This window comes from Ranitomeya variabilis, chromosome 4 (genome assembly GCF_051348905.1).
Source record: "Ranitomeya variabilis isolate aRanVar5 chromosome 4, aRanVar5.hap1, whole genome shotgun sequence".
In the NCBI taxonomy this organism is placed as follows: Eukaryota; Metazoa; Chordata; class Amphibia; order Anura; family Dendrobatidae; genus Ranitomeya; species Ranitomeya variabilis.
In genome coordinates, this window is record NC_135235.1 from 183016216 (window position 1) to 183036789 (window position 20574).

Genomic DNA, 20574 nt, shown 5'->3' on the forward strand with positions numbered 1-20574 from the left:
GCTTTGGGGGCTATTCTCTCCCAAAGAACTGGAGAGAAGGGTCTGCTACATCCTTGTGCTTTCTTTTCCCGTAGACTAACCTCAGCAGAGAAGAATTACGATGTGGGAGACAAGAAATTGCTGGCTATTATTGCGGCTTTCAAAGAATGGAGGCATCATCTGCAAGGAGCTGCACAACAGATCATTGTGCTAACTGACCATCGCAATCTAGAGTTCCTTAGATCCGCTAGATGTCTTTCTCCTCGTCAGGCTCGTTGGAACATATTTTTAAATCAATTTAACTTTATCTCGTACCGTCCTGGTTCTCGTAATGGGAAGGCTGATGCTTTATCTCGAATCCATGCTGCGGATTCCGTACCTGGAGCCCCGTCCAAGACCATTCTATCTGATGCCAATTTCATCGGAGTTATTCACGATCAGGACTTGTGGAAGGAGTGCAGGAAGGCCTATGAAGGTGATGTATTTCTGGCCAACCCACCTGTGGATATTAATCTTGTCTTTAAGGGTGGCATGTGGTTCAGAGATCGACGTATCTACGTCCCTGAGGTCATCCGTCTGCAGATCCTCAAGTTGGTACATGACTCCAAGTTGGCTTGTCACAGGGGGGTACAGAAGACACAAGAGTTCCTGAGCCAATTCTACTGGTGACCAACTTGTCTGAAGGATACCAAGGACTATGTTGTCTCTTGAGAGGTATGTGTCCGTTACACAACTCCTCATGTGGCACCTACGGGTCTTCTACAACCATTACCTGTTCCGTCCTGCCCTTGGGGGTCTATATCAATGGACTTTTTTGTGGAGCTGCCTACATCGGGGGGCATGAATACAATCATGGTGGTAGTTGATCGCCTGACTAAAGCTGCTCATTTTGTTCCGTGCACCGGCCTCCCCTCAGCTAAAGATACAGTGAACTTTGTTATACAGAATGTCTTTCGGTTGCATGGGGTTCCGGATGAGATCATCTCTGACCGTGGAGTGTAGTTCACTTCAAGATTCTGGAAGGGGTTTTGCTCTGCACTCAATATTAATGTCTGCCTCTCTTCCGCTTACCATCCCCAGACAAATGGTCAGACTGAGCATACCAACCAGACGCTGGAACAATATCTAAGATGCTATGTCAGCCATCTCCAGGATGATTGGTTGGAGTTGCCGTTAGCCGAATTTTCATATAATAATTCTCACAGCGCCTCCACTAAATTTACACCTTTCTTTGCCAATCTGGGTTATCACCCGTGTATCTTACCTAGGTCTCCGATTATTTCTCAGGTTCCGGCAGTGGAGGAAAGGCTGACTGCGATGAGGCAAAATCTGGAGGTTCTGAAGGAATCCCTCACCACAGCTCAAGAACGTTATAAGAGATCGGCTGATAGATTCCGTAAACCTGCACCCATGTTCAAGGTAGGAGATTCCGTGTGGTTAGCAACTAAGAATCTGAAGTTAAACGTTCCTTCACAAAAACTTGGACAGAAATTCATTGGCCCTTTCAAAATCAACAGTATTGTGAGCTCTGTGGCCTGCTGGCTGAAGCTGCCTAGGACTATGAAGGTATACCCAGTTTTTCATGTATCTTTACTAAAGCCTGTATCTCTTAATACCTTCCAGGGACGTGTTGTGCCACCTCCGCAGCCTGTGGTGATTGATGTGCAAGAACAATTTGTGGTGGAGGAAATTGTTGATTCCAGGATTCGCAGGAATCGGCTCCAATATCTGATAAGATGGCAGGGATATCCCCCTGAGGATGATTCTTGGGAACCTGTGGAAAACATCAATGCCCAACAGAAGATTTCTCGTTTTCATCAGAGATTCCCTGAGAAACCAGGTCCAGGATCGTCCTGAGGCTGCTTCTAAGGAGGGAGTAATGTCAGGACTCTGAACATTTTTTATTACCTTTTGTGCATTACTACCCTTTTCCAAGATGGCGTCTTTGGTCTCATGTGAACTGTGTCTTCCTGCTATAAAACTCCACCCCAGCCTTCAGTCTGTGCTAGAGTATTCTGCCTTGCATCCAGCTCCTGACCTCTGGTGACTCCCTGGCTATATACCTGCTCCTGTGAACCTGTGGGGTTATCCTGCTACTCTGCTCTGAGTTCCTGCTGCATACACCAGTTCCAGTAATCCTCCTTCATCTGCTGCTCTTGTTTGCTTCCATCTGCATTTGCTGGACATGTAAGCTGTTTCTGCTCTGCAAGAACCTGAGACTATTGCCTAGACCTCCCTGGTTGAGCTAAGATATTATTTGAACTGCCTTATAAGCATATCTATCTGTGTTGTGGACTAAGCAAGGACTTATTCGTGTCAAGTATCCTCAAGAATAATTGTGCTTCATAGACTTTCTGAGTGATTGCATTTTTCCTCTGAAGTTTCCTATAGACTGCTGAGCTGCATTTGATATTACACCCAAGTGTTGTGGACTTGAGTTTCTCTCTGCACCTGTTTGAATCACTGTGTGATAATATAGACTTTACCACTTATAAAACTGTGTCCTGTAGTTGTCTTGTTCCACGCAAAGAGTCTCCTGAGTTATCCCCTATAATTATTACACAGGCCTTCACTGCAGTGGTTTTCATTTGTTTGTTGTGGGCCTTTCTGTCTGAAGTTCAGTCTTTAACAAGTGAAATGCATGCTCAATTGGGTTGAGATCAGGTGACTGACTTGGCCATTCAAGAATATTCCACTTCTTTGCTTTAATAAAGTCCTGGGTTGCTTTCGCTTTATGTTTTGGGTCATTGTCCATCTGTAGTATGAAACGACGACCAATCAGTTTGGCTGCATTTGGCTGGATCTGAGCACACAGTATGTCTCTGAATACCTCAGAATTTATTCAGCTGCTTCTGTCCTATGTCACATCATCAATAAACACTAGTGACCCAGTGCCACTAGCAGCCATGCATGCCCAAGCCATCACACTGCCTCCGCCGTGTTTTACAGATGATGTGGTATGCTTTGGATCATGAGCTGTACCACGCCTTCGCCATACTTTTCTCTTCCCATCAGTCTGGTAGAGGTTGATCTTGGTTTCATCTGTCCAAAGAATGTTCTTCCAGAACTGTGCTGGCTTTTTTAGATGTTTTTTTTAGCAAAGTCCAGTCTAGCTTTTTTAGTCTTGATGCTTATGAGTGGCTTGCCCCGTTCAGTGAACCCTCTGTATTTACTTTCATGCAATCTTCTCTTTATGGTAGATTTGGATATTGATAGGCCTACCTCCTGGAGATTGTTCTTCACTTGGTTGGCTGTTGTGAAGGGGTTTCTCTTCACCATGTAGATTATTCTGCCATCATCCACCACTGTTGTCTTCCGTGGGCGCCCAGGTTTTTTTGCATTGATAAGTTCACCAGTGCTTTATTTCTTTCTCAGGATATACCAAACTGTAGATTTTGCCACTCCTAATATTGTAGCTATTTCTCGAATGGGTAGTTTCTGTTTTCGCAGCTTAAGGATGGCTTGTTTCCCCTGCATGGAGAGCTCTTTTGACAGCCTGTTTACTTCACAGCAAAACCTTCCAAATGCAAGCACCACAACTCAAATCAACTCCAGGCCTTTCATATGCTTAATTGAGAATGACATAACGAAGGGATTGCCCACACCTGTCCATGAAATAGCCTTGGAGTCAATTGTCCAATTACTTTCGGTCCCTTTAAAAACAGGGTGGCACATGTTAAGGAGCTGAAACTCCTAAACCCTTCATCCAATTTTAATGTGGATACCCTCAAATGAAAGCTGAAAGTCTAAACTTCACCTGCATCTGAATTGTTTTGTTTAAAATTCATTGCGGTAATGTCTATAACCAAAATTAGAAAAATGTTGTTTCTGTCCAAATATATATGGACCTAACTGTATAACCTCAGCTCACATCAACTAGCAAAAAATGAAATATCCCTCCTACAGAAAGGACTCGAATTTGCACCAACTAGGGAAGCTAAACCATTCAATCTATATATTAGCATGAAAAAATATTTATGAAACTTGGCCCTTAAAAAGTACTTTCTAAAAAAGGAACAAATAACAACAAGCTGCAAACATTATGAAACATTAGGCTTTAGTCATACTTCCCTAGCTAATCCATCAATGTTTAATCCGATTCATGAGTACTCAAGCGCCTTTCACTCCTTTGATATGCTGGTATCCAGAGACATAATGAAGTATAACACAAAATAAAAATATGCACCACATAATCTAAATGCTCAGGAGAGGAAGGCTATCAAAGATTTACAGACAAACCATAATATACAGTAGTTGTTCGACCGGCTGACAAAGGGGGAGGCATCGTGATCTTAGATCACTCTATGTATCACCAGGAATTCATAAGACTTCTGGAAGACTGAGTTACATACAAACAACTAACTCTTGATCCCACTATTCAGTACATTTGCAAGATAAATATTCTAGCCAGAAGGGCAAATCTTTAGGCATTTTAAATAAAAAATAAGTTTATTATATTTTAAATAAAAATCCCAGTAAGGCCATATTTTATCACATTCCAAAACTACATAAGGACATGACATGTCCTCCTGGCAGGCCCATCATATCTGGGATTAATTTAACAGCTGACCTATCCCGATATGTGGATATTCACTTGCAAGAGTGCATGAAGCTAATATCAGCCTATTTGAAGGACACAGGCCACACATTAGAGATTGTAGGAGATATTAAATGGAAAGATAATTACATACTAGGCACTCTTGACATCAAGTCATGATAAACAGTCATTGACCATGAAAAAGGATGTCAGGCAGCCGGGCACTTTCTTAATGCTGTAGGCACGTACACCCAAATACAAATTCAATATATTTTAAACTGCATTAAATTCATATTGCAGCATAATTATTTTGTATATGAAGGACAATATTATCTTCAAACATGGGGGACTGCAATGGTGTACTCGGGAGAAATTGCACAACCAATTTTGGGGTCCATTTTCTTTTGCTATCCTTGTGAAAATAAAGAGCTAAAAACATTTTTTCGGGAAATTTTTTTCTATTTTTTTTTTTTCACAAATCAAATTTGTAAAATTCTGTGAAGCACCTGAGGGTTGAAGGTGCTCACCACACATCTAGATAAACTCCCCCAGGGGTCTAGTTTCCAAAATGTCCCAAATGTCATCAGAAATTACTGTTAAATCACACGTCAGGGCTGAGCAGGAAGGAACTCTATTTGGCTTTTGTAGCATAGATTTTGCAGGAATAGTTTGAGGTGACATTTGCGGAGCCTCTAAGGTGTAAGAATAGTGAAAAAATCCCTAAGGCGCCCCATTGTAGAAATTATACCTCTCAATGAATTCATCTATGGCTGCAGTGACTATTTTGTAACGTCCACACCGTGCGGTAGTCTGGATAATTGCAAATATGCCAGTTTATGGCCATACCTTGGCCCCTATACAGTGTACTGTCACCATACATTGTAGAGCCCCCACACATTGTGTATAGCTTGGGCTTCTGGTGATACGCACCCTGTAAAATTGTTTACAATAATGCAAACTTACTGCGTTTTAGTCACAGAAGGGCTCAAGAGGGGGATTAGGATTTGGGAGAGCAGATTTCACTGGATTTCATTTGAGGCGGTGGGAGCCATTTCACTTTTCCAGGGTTTTTGTTCTAACAATAACGTGGGGACCCCCTATAGTTCTAGTGACAGACCTGAGTGGGGGCTGGTTTTGTGCGGGGTAAATTAGAGTTTTTAATGGTAACATTTGGGGTACATAATATTTTTGGATCGCTTCCAGTATAAGGCTTAGATCATATTCTTGTGTTCTACGCTGAATACTTATGTCTGGGTTTCCATGTAAATCCCACAAAAATGTGATTTCAGATGAAACCCCCAATGGAACCACTCACTATAGCGAGGCAGATGGGGACACTTTTTGGATTCAGTTCAGCATCTTTTCCAGTGCAGTCCATGTTTTTAAGCATGCACAGTTATGTGTGTAGAATGTAAGCCCGCAAGGGCAGGGTCCTCGCCCCTCTGTATCAGTCTGTCATTGTTAGTTTGTTTACTGTAAGTGATATCTGTAACCTGTATGTAACCCCTTCTCATGTACAGCACCATGGAATCAATGGTGCTATATAAATAAATAATAATAATAATGTGGTTGCGCACACTTGACAGCAAAAATGATGGGATACCACCGAATTCAAACTGCCTCATACGTGAGTGTCTCCGTCGGGGTATTGTCTGGATTGAGGTTTTGGGGAATGTACATGGAAACAGACGTAAGCACTCAGCAGAGAGCGCAAGATAAATGTTCCTCTGCCATTCTTCCTAGCAGATCATCTCCAGTTCTGTCAGGTTGGATGGTGAACGTTGGTGGACAGCCATTTTCAGGTCTCTCCAGAGATGCTCAATTGGGTTTAGGTCAGGGCTCTAGCTGGGCCAGTCAAGAATGGGCACAGAGTTGTTCTGAAGCCTCTCCTATGTTAATTTAGCTGTGTGCTTATGGTCATTGTCTTGTTGGAAGGTGAACCTTCGGCCAAGTCTGAGGTCCAGAGCACTCTGGAAGAGGTATTCATCCAGGATATATCTGTACTCAGCCTCATTCACATTTCCTTCAGTGGCCACCAGTCATCCTGTCCTTGCAGCTGAAAAAAATACCACTCCCATAGCATGATGTTGCTACCACCATGTTTTGCTGTTGGGATTGTATTGGACAGGTAATGAGCAGTGCCTGGTTTTCTCCTCACATACCGCTTACAATTATCACCAAAAAGGTCCATCTTCATCTAATCAGACCAGAGAAGCTTATTTCTCATAGCCTGGGAGTCATTCATGTGTTTTTTAGCAAACTATATGCAGGCTTTCATATGTCTTGCAGTGAGGAGGGGCTTCCGTCGGGCCACTCTGCCATAAAGGCCCAACTGGTGGAGGGCTGCAGTGATAGTTGACTTCATGGAACTTTCTCCCATCTCCCTAGTGTATCTCTGGAGCTCAGCCACAGTGATCTGGGGGTTCTACTTTACCTCTCTTACCAAGGCTCCTCTTCTACGATTGCTCAGTTTGTCTGGACGGCCAGGTCTAGGAAGACTTCTGGTGGTCCCAAACTTCTTCCATTTAAGGATTATGGAGGCCATTGTGCTCATAGGAACCTTGAGCTGAAGAACTGCAGAAATTTTGTAGTAACCTTGGCCAGATCTGTGCGTTGAAACAATTCTGTGTCTGAGCTCCTTGGCCAGTTCCTTTGACCTCATGATTCTCATTTGGTCTGACATGCACTGTTCATCGTCCCTATGTAGCAGAGCCGATCAGGCTATTCCAGCTTCTAGCCTCCCATTAAAGGCTATAAAGCATGGCAAAAGTAAAAATAATAAAAAAAAAAAAAAAAAGCAAATCTACACATAATTGGTATCACAGCATTCCGAATCGCTAGTTCTATCAATAAAAAAAGGATCAACCTGATTGCTAAACGGCGTAACGATAAAAAATGAAAAATGTTAGAATTACATTTTTTTTGGTCTCTGCGACATTGCATGTAAATGCAATAACGGGCGATCGAAAAAAACATTTCTGCACAAAAGTGTTATCATTAAAAGCATCAGCTAGGCACGCAAAACATAAGCCCTCACCCAACCCCAGATCACGAAAAATGGAGACGCTACGGGTATCGGAAAATGGCGCATTTTTTATACAAAGTTTGGAATTTTTATTTCACCACTTAGACAAAAAGGAACCTATACTTGTTTGGTGTCTATGAACTCGTAATGACCTGGAAAATGGCAGGTCAGTTTTAGCATTTAGTGAACCTAGCAAATAAGCCAAACAAAAAACCAGTGTGGGATTGCACTTTTTTGCAATTTCACCGCACTTGGAATTTTTTTCCTGTTTTCTAATACATGGCATGGTAAAACCAATGGTGTCGTTCAAACGTACAACTCGTCCCTCAAAAATAAGCCCTCGTATGGCCATATTGACGGAAATATACAAAACTTATGGCTCTGGGAAGGAGGGGAGCGAAAAACGAAAACGCAAAATTTAAAAAGATTTGGGGGGTTAAGCGGTCAACCACTTGGAGTTCTACAAAACTGAAGTGGTTAAAAGACTTTTAAAATCATGAACATATTTATTTCATGTTGCTTTTCCATAGAATAGCTTATTTACATTCTTTTGCATGTTTTTTTCCAAGTGGTTTCTACCGTAAAGACAACATGTGCATATACCTTTTCTTTGGAACTTATGTTGACAGGCTTCACAAAACTGTTGTACTTCATCTAAAGGTATCTTATCACTATCAATATATCCATTTAAAGGGAACCTGTCACCCCGTTTTTTCCGTATGAGATAAAAATACTGTTAAATAGGGCCTGAGCTGTGCATTACAATAGTGTATTTTGTGGACCCCGATTCCCCACCTATGCTGCCTTAACACGTTACCAAAGTAGCCGTTTTCGCCTGTCAATCAGGCTGGTCTGGTCAGATGGGCGTGGTGTCTTCCCCCAGATCTTGCTTATTTTTCCGTTGGTGGCGTAGTGGTTTGCGCATGCCCAAGTCCAGAATCCACTGCACAGGGGAGGGAAAAGAGTGCGATCTGCGCTATTCCCCTGGTGATCGGTGGGGGCGGCCATCTTCCTGTGGCCGCGCGTGCGCAGATGGAGCGCTCTGCTGCCCGGGGCTTCAGGAAAATGGCCGCAGGATGCCGCGCGTGCGCAGATGGAGATCGCGGCGGCCATTTTCCTGAAGCCGAGATGTGAACTCGGCTTCAGGACAATGGCCGCCGCGATCTCCATCTGCGCACGCGCGGCATCCCGCGGCCATTTTCCTGAAGCCCCGGGCAGCAGAGCGCTCCATCTGCGCACGCGCGGCCACAGGAAGATGGCCGCCCCCACCGATCACCAGGGGAATAGCGCAGATCGCCCTCTTTTCCCTCCCCTGTACAGTGGATTCTGGACTTGGGCATGCGCAAACCACTACGCCTCCAACGGAAAAATAAGCAAGATCTGGGGGAAGACACCACGCCCATCTGACCAGACCAGCCTGATTGACAGGTGAAAACGGCTACTTTGGTAACGTATTAAGGCAGCATAGGTGGGGAATCGGGGTCCACAAGATACACTATTGTAATGCACAGCTCAGGCCCTATTTAACAGTATTTTTATCTCATACGGAAAAAACGGGGTGACAGGTTCCCTTTAAGGCTTGGACACCTGTGATTTTTTAATTGTCTTTCTTGTCTCTTTTTTTTAGGTTTGCAGCAGCATTTACTCTTCGTCAGAGGATGTTAAATTTTGTACAAAACATCCAGTATTACATGATGTTTGAAGTGATGGAGCCAATGTGGCACATCCTGGAGAAAAGTCTTAAATCAGTAAGTATTCAGAAAATGTGTTTCGTATAAAATTGAACCTGCATTAAAACATAGACGTTTTATTTTTTATTATATTATTCAAGAAATCGCTATGATATGTTCCCCTATGGGTGTCCTTTCCCTATTTTGCATTATGTTTTACATTTTCCCATGAGTTATGTGACTAATTTGACAAAATACACTGGACTGTAGGGTAATAAAGCAGTCGAACACGCAGTCCTTGCATTTCCAACTTGATTGTCTGGCAGTCTTTATTTTTCTGTTTTCTTAGCTTTTATCAATGTAGTAAATCCCCCTATTAGCCCTTCCTCCTCCATTTTGAATCTCCAATTTTGCCGGCATTTTTTCACCTATGTTGTCAATCCCACGATGTGCAGTGGAGAAATGGGTATTTAATACACTGCCGATTTCAATAATTTCCTTTGCTATCTCCTTCAGTACCCTAGGATGTAATTCATTTGGACTTGGAAACTTGAATTAATCTACGTTCGCAAAGTATTCCCTCACTAGCTCTCTGCTTATAGATAGTGTGGATTCCTCTCCTTCAATAGTAGAGTGAAGATCTATTAATGTTACATTTACTTTGTGAGAGAAAACCGATGCAAAATAAAAACTTAAAAGTTTGGACTCAATATAATTTTTTTTTATCACTTCACCATTTTTATCCTGTAAAAATCCTATAGCATCTTTGACTTTTCTTTTACTTTTGACATTCCCCCAAAATCATTTCTGATTGCTTTTGATGTCTCTTGGAAGCATTAATTCTTTATCAGCTTTAGATAATCTGATGTGTGGCCTGCAGATTCTGCAGTTGGCATTACAGTGCCTTGCGAAAGTATTCGGCTCCCTGGTAATGATACTCCTTCCATTTCAATATGATCGCTTGCACTTGTTCCTTGGGATGTTTAAAGTTTTGAAAATCATTTTGTATCCATATTCAGCTTTAAACTTCCCCACAACAGTATCACGGACCTGCCTGCTGTGTTCCTTGGTCTTCATGATGCTCTCTGTGCTTCAAACAGAACCCTGAGACTATCACAGAGCAGGTGCATTTATATAGAGACTTGATTACACACAGGTGGATTATATTTATCATCATTAGGCATTTAGGACAAAATTGGATCATTCAGAGATCCACAATGAACTTCTGGAGAGAGTTTGCTGCACTGAAAGTAAAGGGGCCGAATAATATTGCACGCCCCACTTCTCAGTTTTTGAATTTCCACAAAAATTTAACCAATAAATTTCATCCAACTTCACAATTGTGTTCCACTTGTTGATTCTTCACCAAAATTTACATTTGGTATCTTTATGTTTGAAGCATGATATGTGGGATAAGGTTGAAAGTTCCAGGGAGCCGAATACTTTCGCAAGGCACTGTATATTCTTCTTTAGATATGACTCCCTCTTTCCATTTGGTAAACATGTTTCTTCCTTTTTAACATGTGTTTAAGTTCAAACATCCAGGTTTCCTATTCTTCCCTGTTTTAAGGATTGTTAACGACTGTGCTTTGAAAATATAATTTTTTTAAATTTATGTTTCCTGGACATTTCTGTCCTAAAAGACATCAGGCCATTGGATCCCTCCAATCCTTTTTATGGGTCCCTTAAAATCAGCGTTTCTGAAGTCCAGCTTTGAAGTCTGAGTATTCACAGGTCTTCTACCTCTAGTTATCAAAAATTCTATGATTGCATGATCGCTGCCTCCTAGGGTGCCATTCACCCTTATCTCAACAATTTCCTCCTTGCTTATAAGGATTAGATCCAAGGTAGCAGATCCCCTTGCTTTCTCCTCAGCTTTTTGGAAGATAAAGTTGGCAATAAGAGAGGATAAGAATTAGCTGGACCTATTACTGTTGCCTGAGAGACATTCCCAACAAATATCTGGATAATTGAAATTTCCCATGATCACTACATCAATTTTTTTTTTGAGAACTTGGCCATCTGATGCATAAAGAGTTCATCTATTTCTTCAGCTTGCCCAGGTGGCCTGTAGTAAACACCTACAATGGAGTCATTTCCATTGTTCTCTCCTTGTATTCTTACCCAGTTTCCATAGAACTCCCAGAGTCTGAAGCTTCAATCTCTGTGGAGTGTGACAGGGTCACTGGCACGGTATATGAGGGGAGATGTCAATGCGCATAATGGCGTCAGTGATGTGAAACCAGAATATTTTCCTCCAACACACTGTGTTGTGAGGGTTAAATTAAACTTGCATACATGGGCTGGTTTTAGTGGACACTTATAGAGTGTCCACCATATCTCCACCTACATAGCCGACACCAGCGTGTGTGCTGACAGGATAATGTCAGTCATGTGATCAATCACATGGTCTGGGTTGTAAAAAGCTGGACTTGGGAGACAGTCTTGTGTGTGTCTTGGGAGAGGAGAAACTTTCACATGGCTCCAGGAGGAGCTGAGGACTTTGTGTTACCTGTGGGTGAATCCTGCAGGAAAAGGACTTTTTTTGGACTTTGTTTTGTTTTGCCATTAGGCCAGAAAAGGCCACGTTTACTTTATCCTACCCTGCTACGGTTTTTGCTGTGCTTTAATAAACAGCAGGTGATTTACCTCAAGAGGTGTTACTGAGTTTTCCTTGCAAGCAGATGAATGAGACAACCCCTCACGCGAGATATACACTTTTCTAACATATAATGCGACAACTCCTCCTTGTTTATTATGTCTGTTTCTTGCAAATGAGTTGTTTTTTTCCTGCTTTGTATTCAAATCATGCGTTTATTCCAATCAAGTTTCAATTATGCCAATAACATTATATTTTTTTTCCTGTGTTAGTAGCTCCAGTTCTCCTTTTTTATTGCCCATGCTCTGTGCATTTGTATAGAAACATCTTAGTTTGTGATTGGTCTCTCTTTCTCTAATATTTTTATTATTCAGATTTTCGTCTTTGTTCTTCCTTTCAACCTCTAATAGCAGAGTTCCCTATAGTATTTGTTTGCTGTATGGCTTTCCCTGGCTTCTTGCTTCCCTTCTCAAAATGTTCTAGTTTAAAGTTTTCCTGATGTGTAGCAAGACTACTTCCAAATATGTGTTTTCCAGTCTTGGAAAGGTGCAGCCCATATCTCTAGCAATTAATGCATCATATAGGTAATTCACTCCGTGATCCAGAAATCCAAATCCTTGCTGATGGCACCAGCCTGTTGTTTACCTGTAGAATCTTGCTCCATCTCCTTGTTACATGCTTATCCACTGGGAGGATGGATGAGAAGACCACCTGCGCTCCCAGTTCTTTCACTTCCTTGCCTAAGTCTTCAAAGTCACTGCAGATCCTTTCCAGGTTCTTTCTTGAGGTGTAATTTGTCCCCACATGTTTTAGCAGGAATGGGTAGTCATCTGCAGGTCCTGATATCCTGTCAGACACATCTTTCATTTTTGCAGCTGGAAGACAGAACATTTCTCTTGAGATTATATCCGGTCTGCAGATAGTGGTCTCTGTTCCTCTCAACAGGGAATCCCCCATAGCAACCAGTCTCCATTTCTTTTTCACAACATTTTCCATCCAAGAGGAATCTGAGTGCTTACAAGGTTGTTCTTTGTGGGCAAAGTATAATCTTGATGTATTTGATCATCGTTCTCCTGCGAGAGAACATGGTACTGGTTCCTGAGCTGTATGGGTGCTGACTTCCTCCCAATCCTCTGGGTCACATTCTTTCATTCCTTTGTTTCTTCGAGTGTACTACACATTTCTTTTTCTTTCTGCATTCTGAAGACATACTTCTGCTCTGTCTAAGAACTCATCACCTTCCTTAATAATTTAAAATGTAGCTATTCTCTAGACTTTGCAACGTTTCCTCCAACTGGGACATAAACTTGCATTTCTGGCAGATGAAACTTGACTTTTCCACTGGTAAGTCTGTGAACATATAGCATGTAATGCAAATCACCAAATGGTTACTGGCCTCTTTCATGTTCTTAATGTTTACATGATGTCAAAGTAGTGAATATTGTGACAAAATTTCAAACTGTATGATATCTCTGCAGCTTTTGATCTTCCCTTTCAACAAAGCATTATATGCAAAAAGACGTCCTTAGGACTTTGAGCCTGGGACATTATTAGCATTGATAATTCTCGGATCGGTCATTGGCCCTTCCCCAGCAGCTTGTTAAGTGCCTTCCAACCTAGGGTTGCATCTTCCAGCAATACACTGTGTGCAGAATTATTAGGCAAGTTGTATTTTGATCACATGATACTTTTTATACATGTTGTCCTACCCTAAGCTGTTCAGGCTTGAGAGCCGACTACCAGTTAAGTAAATCAGGTGATGTGCGTCTCTGTAATGAGGAGGGTTGCTGTCTAATGACATCAAAACCCTATATAAGGTGTGCCTAATTATTAGGCAGCTTCCTTTCCTTTGGCAAAATGGGTCAGAAGAGAGATTTGACGGGCTCTGAAAAGTCCAAAATTGTGAGATGCTTTGCAGAGGAATGTAGCAGTCTTGAAATTGCCAAACTTTTGAAGCGTGATCACCGAACAATCAAGTGTTTCATGGCAAATAGCCAACAGGGTCGCAAAAAGTGTGTTTGGCAAAAAAGGCGCAAAATAACTGCCCTTCAATTGAGGAAGATCAAGCGTGAAGCTGCCAAGATGCCATTTGACTGACTTTTCAAAGGTTTTATGGGCTGATGAAATGAGAGTGACTCTTGATGGGCCAGATGGATGAGCCAGAGGCTGGATCAGTAAAGGGCAGAGAGTTCCACTCCGACTCAGACGCCAGCAAGGTGGAGGTGGGGTACTGGTATGGGCTGGTATCATGAAAGATAAACTTGTGGGACCTTTTCTGGTTGAGGATGGAGTGAAGCTCAACTTCCAGACCTACTGCCAGTTTCTGGAAGACAACTTCTTCAAGCAGTGGTACAGGAAGAAGTTGGCATCGTTCAAGGAAAACATGATTTTCATGCAGGACAATGCTCCATCACATGCCTCCAACTACTCCACAGTGTGGCTGTTCAGTAAAGGTCTCAAAGAAGAAAAAATGACATGGCCCCCTTGTTCATCTGATCTGAACCCCGTAGAGAACCTGTGGTCCCTCATAAAATGTGAGATCTACAGGGAGGGAAAACAGTACACCTCTCGGAACAGTGTCTGGGGGGCTGTGGTGGCTGCTGCACGCAAAGTTGATCGTAAACAGATCAAGCAACTGACAGAATCTATGGCTGGAAGGCTGTTGAGTGTCATCATAAAGAAAGGTGGCTATATTGGTTACTAATTTGGGGGGGGTTTGTTTTTACATGTCAGAAATGTTTATTTCTAGATTTTGTGCAGTGATATTGGTTTACCTGGTAAAAATAAACAAGTGATATGGGAATATATTTGGTTTTTATTAAGTTGCCTAATAATTCTGCACAGTAATAGTTACCTGCACAAACAGATTTCCTCCTAAGATAGCCAAATCTAAAAGAAACCCACCCCAACTTCCAAAAATATTAAGCTTTGATATTTGAGTATTTTGGGTTGATTGAGAACATACCGTATTTTCTGGTGTATAAGACGACTGGGCGTATAAGACGACCCCCAACTTTTCCATATAAAATATGGAATTTGGGATATGCCTGCTGTATAAGACGGGGGTCATCTTATACGCCCAGTCATCTTATACGGCGTGTGGTTCCCAGGGTCTGAAGGAGAGGAGACTCTCCTTCAGGCCCTGGGATCCATATTCATGTTAAAAATAAAGAATAAAAATAAAAAATATGGATATACTCACCCCTCCGAGAAGCCTGGCTGTCACCACTGCAAGCGTCTGCCTCTGTTCCTAAGAATGCAGAGGGTGAAGGACCTTCGATGACGTCACGGTCTTGTGATTGGTCCGTGACCGCTCATGTGACCGGTCACCTGACCGTGACGTCATCGAAGGTCTTTCACGCTCTGCAATTCTTAGGAAAGGAGGCAGACGCTTGCAGCGGTGACAGCCAGGCTTCTTGGAGGGGTGAGTATATCCATATTTTTTATTTTTATTCTTTATTTTTTACATGAATATGGATCCCAGGGCCTGAAGGAGAGTTTCCTCTCCTTCAGACCCTGGGAACATCCAGGATCGCTCCCTGCACACGCCGTACCCGGCGTATAAGACGACCCCCGACTTTTGGGACAATTTTTAGGGGTTAAAAAGTCGTCTTATAGGCCGGAAAATACGGTAGTTGTTGATCAATAATAAAAATAATCCTCTAAAATACAACTGTCTAATGCAGGTCAATAAAATCAGTCTGTGTCATTTTATATATATATTGTTGGTTATCTTTTGATGGTGTGCGAACATTTGCAGTAATGCTTTGTTCTTTTGTTTATTCGGTATAGTCTTTATTACTGTTTCGCACCCTCATATATTTTTCTATATAATATATAGCAGTGCGCCTGATTCTTTTTGCTTTGTAAATTATGAAAGTAATCATGGTTTTTACTGTTTAACATGAAACATTTAGTTAAACGTCCTCTTTAAATATCAGTATGATGGCTTTTTGTCAATATATGTTGAATTAATGTAGTTACAGTTGTAGCAGTATATTTTATTTCTGTAATATCTACCAATTTTCTCATATTTAAGAAAAAGAAGCATTCCTCCCAAGTAGTAGTTGGTGCATGCCCATTAGTTGTCTAAACAACTAAAAAGATATACAGTGGGGGAAATAAGTATTTGATCCCATGCTGATTTTGTAAATTTGCCCACTGACAGACATGAACAGTCTCTAATTTTAAGGGTAGGTTAATTTTAACATTTTGAGATAGAATATCAAAAATAAAATCCAGAAAATCACTCTGTATAAATTATATAAATTTGCATTTTGCAGTGAAAAATACGTATTTGATCCCCTACCAATCATTGAGTTCTGGCTCCTGCAAACCAGTTAGATGCTCCTAATCAACTCGTTACCTGCATTAGACAGCTGTCTTACATAGTCACCTTTATAAAAGACTCCTGTCCACAGACTCAATTAATCAGTCAGACTCTAACCTCTACAACATGGGCAAGGCCAAAGAGCTTTATAAGGATGTCAGGGACAAGATCAAAGACCTGAACAAAGCTGGAATGGGCTACAAAAGCATACGTAATAGGAGACAACTGTTTGTGCAATAGTAAGAAAATTGAAGAAATACATAATGACTGTCAGTCGACATCTATCTGGGGCACAATGCAAAATCTCACCTCATGGGGTATCCTTCATCTTGAGGAAGGTGATAGATCAGCCTAAAACTACACAGAGGGAACTTGTTAATGATCTCAAGGCAGCTGGGACCACTGTCACAAAGAAAACCATTAGTAACACATTGCTCCGTAAAGGTTTAAAAATACTGCAGTGCCCACAAGGACCCCCTACACAAGAAGGCACATTGGCAGGTCCATCTGAAGTTTGCAAGTGAACTCCTGAATGATTCTGTGAGCGATTGGGAGAAGGTGCTGTGGTCAGATGAGACAAAAAATGAGGTCTTTGGCATTAACTCAACTCGCCATGTTTGGAGGAAGAGAAATGCTGCCTATAATCCGAAGAACACCATCCCCACTGTCAAGCATGGAGGTGGAAACATGTTTTGGGGGTGTTTCTCTGCTAAGGGCACATGACTACTTCACCACATCAATAGGAGAATGGATGGAGCCATGTACTGTAAAATCCTGACTGACAACCTCCTTCCCTCCACCAGGACATTAAAAATTGGTCGTGGCTGGGTCTTCCATTAAGACAATGACCCAACACATACAGCCAAGGCAACAAAGGAGTGGCTCAAAAAGAGGGACATTAAGATCATGGAGTGGCATAGCCAGTCTCCAGACCTTAACCCCTTCCCGACATGTGACGGTATAGTACGTCACATGTCGGGACCCCCGCTTTGATGTGCGCTCCGGCGGTGAGCGCACATCAAAGTCGCGACATGTCAGCTGTTTTTTACAGCTGACATGTGCGCGCAATAGCGGCGGGTGAAATCGCGATCACCCGCCGCTATTAACTAGTTAAATGCCGCTGTCAAACGCAGACAGCGGCATTTAACTACCGCATCCGGCCGTGCGGCCGGATATGAGCGCATCGCCGACCCCCGTCACATGATCGGGGGTCGGCGATGCTTGTACATTGTAACCATAGAGGTCCTGGAGACCTCTATGGTTACTGATCGCCGGTGGCTGTGAGCGCCCCCCTGTGGTCGGCGCTCACAGCACACCTGCATTTTAGCTACATAACAGCGATCTGATGATCGCTGTTATGTAGCAGAGCCGATCGGGCTGTGCCTGCTTCTAGCCTCCCATGGAGGCTATAGAAGCATGGTAAAAGTTAAAAAAAAAAGTAAAAAAAAATGTGAAAAAAATAAAAAAAATATAAAAGTTTAAATCACCCCCCTTCCGCCCCAATCAAAATAAATCAATAAAAAAAAACCCCAACCTACACATATTTGGTATCGCCGCGTTCAGAATCGCCCGATCTATCAATAAAAAAAAGCATTAACCTGATCGCTAAACGGCGTAATGAGAAAAAAAATCGAAACGCCAGATTTACGTTTTTTTGGTTGCCACGACATTGCATTAAAATGCAATAACGGCCGATCAAAAGAACGTATGTGCACCAAAATGCTATCATTAAAAATGCCAGCTCAGCACGCAAAAAATAAGCCCTCACCTGACCCCAGATCACGAAAAATGGAGACGCTACGAGTATCGGAAAATGGCGCAATTTTGTTTTGTTTTGTTTTTTGCAAAGTTTGGAATTTTTTTTCACCACTTAGGTGAAAAATAACCTAGTCATGTTAGGTGTCTATGAACTCGTACTGACCTGGAGAATCATAATGGCAGGTCAGTTTTAGCATTTAGTGAACCTAGCAAAATAGGCAAGCAAAAAACAAGTGTGGGATTGCACTTTTTTTGCAATTTCACTGCACTTGGAATTTTTTTCCCGTTTTCTAGTACACGACATGGTAAAACCAATGATGTCGTTCAAAAGTACAACTCGTCCCGCAAAAAATAAGCCCTCACATGGCCAAATTGACGGAAAAATAAAAAAGTTATGGCTCTGGGAAGGAGGGGAGCGAAAAACGAAAACGGAAAAAGCTCCGGGGGTGAAGGGGTTAATCCCATATAAAACGTATGGAGGAAGTTGAAGCTCCGAATTGCCAAGCGACAGCTTCAGAATCTTAGGAGTGGACCAAAATTCCTCCTGACATGTGTGCAAACCTGATCATCAACTACAAAAAATGCCTGACTGCTGTGCTTGCTGTAGATAAGCCCCCGATGTAACCTGAAAGATAAGAAAAACAAGTTATATTATACTCACTCAGGGGCGTTCCCGCTGCGGTCCGGCCCGATGGGCGTCGCGGTCCGGCGCCTCCTATCTTCATGCGATGACGTCATCTTCTTGTTTTCCTGCCATGGCTCCGGCGCAGGTGTACTTTGCCCTGTTGAGGGCAGTGCAAAGTACTGCAGTGCGCAGGCACTGGGAAAGGTCAGAGAGGCCCAGCGCCTGCGCACTGCAGTACTTTGCTCTGCCATCAGCAGGGCAGACAAAGTACACCTGCGCCGGAGCCGTGGCAGGAAGACAAAAAGAGGACGTCATCAAATAAAGATAGGAGGCGCCGGACCGCGATGCCCATTGGACCTGAACTGAATCAGGACCGCCCCTGGGTGAGTATAATATAACCTGTTTTTCTTACCTTTCAGGTTATATCGGGGGCTTATCTACAGCACTACAGAATGCTGTAGATAAGCCCCTGATGTCGGTGGCCTTAGCTCATATACGATTTTTGGGGTGACAGATTCCCTTTAAGTCTTGTTTGCCAGAGAGATCAAATACTTATTTGTCACTGCAAAATGCAAATATTTATACAATTTCTGCAATGTGATTTTCTGGATTTTATTTTTTATATTCTATCTCACAATGTTAAAATTAACCTCCCTTAAAATTATAGACTGTACATGTCTTAGTCAGTGGGCAAACTTTCAAAATCAGCAAGGGATCAAATATTAATTTCCCCTACTGTATATACAGGAAAAACAGGCAGCTCTCCAATGGACATATGTCACGATCTGTAATGACCCAACAGGAGGTCAGACAGTGGTCGGTATAACACACACTCAACGGGATGGATAAGATGAGAGGTAGGTCTACTGATAGGAAATGAGGGATGGACCCCTCCTGAGCTCCAACCTGAACCTTTCCCTGCACTCCTGTAATGCCTTAAACGGGTCCTTCCCCCGCTGCCGTCAGGAACCTTGTCCCTCGCTGTCACCTCACACTGCACTGGCCTGCAAGGGGCTAGCCTCACCACTGCAGATGGTACAACATCGGGGACAGTGACAAACACAAGAAAGACTAGGTAAAAACACCAAACTTAACAACTTTCTCTGCTGCAAAGCACCGCACAGCAGAAGAAAAACACCTGGACCAACTCCACAAAACCAGCAGATTCATCACTGCAGCCAGAGAGCTCCTTATTCCAGGCTTGATCAACATAGATTGCTCTATCACCGACAGTCAGCTGATGCATCAGTTGACTATTTAAAGGATGGTGGGAGTGGTCACCACCCACACAGCTGACCTAGCTGAAACTGACATTAACCCCCAATAGCCTGAAAGGAAAAAGCTACATAAAAATCATAATGGAACCAGAGCTGCCACGAATCCAAAAATGGATTGTGACAACATATTTCAAAATAGCAGCAATTTATTTGCCCATGTGCATAAAAGCAACGCTTTGATTCTCAAATATTAGGTGAGAGATAAAACACTTAGTGTGTGCATCATTACAGTCAGTGGCCAAGCCAGGGCAAACAACTGAATCCAGTTTTGCAGGGTTTCAAATGTAAGCCCCAATGGAACCACTGACCATAGATTAAAACGCAATGTGAACCCAACCTAAGTATGAAAGTCAACACAGTGAATAATTTCATAAGCCGAGATTTTCAGCCCACTTTTTTTGGCTGAAAGTCCCCCTCTCGGCTTATACTCGAGTCATACCCAGGGGTCGGCAGGGGAGGGGAAGCGGGGGCTGTCTAAAAATACTCACCTATACTCACCTAGTCCAGGCGCGGTCCCTGCAGGTCCCTGGCTTCCCCGGCGCCGGCAGCAGCAGCTTCAGCTTCTTCCTTTACTGAGCGGTCACATGGTACCGCTCATTACAGTAATGAATATGCGGCTCCACCTCCCATAATGAGCGGTAACGGTGATCGCTCAGTACAGGATGAAGCTGCGGCGTCGGGGAAGCAGGGACTGCACAGCGCCAGGACCAGGTGAGTATACGGGGAGGGGAGCGCTGCGCGATAGTCACCTTTCGTCGTTCCGGCGCCACTCTG

At 42.8% G+C, this 20574-nt stretch overlaps 1 protein-coding gene across 3 annotated transcripts in view; it reads left to right on the forward strand.

Moving 5' to 3' along the window:
- TUBGCP2 (tubulin gamma complex component 2) overlaps positions 1–20574 on the forward strand; it is a 362650-nt gene that overhangs the window by 257342 nt on the left and 84734 nt on the right. For all 3 annotated transcript variants that reach the window (XM_077259452.1, XM_077259455.1, XM_077259454.1), the window contains exon 14: positions 9169–9289. In XM_077259452.1, coding sequence (XP_077115567.1) covers positions 9169–9289 — 121 coding nt within the window. The remainder of the gene's footprint in view (positions 1–9168; positions 9290–20574) is intronic.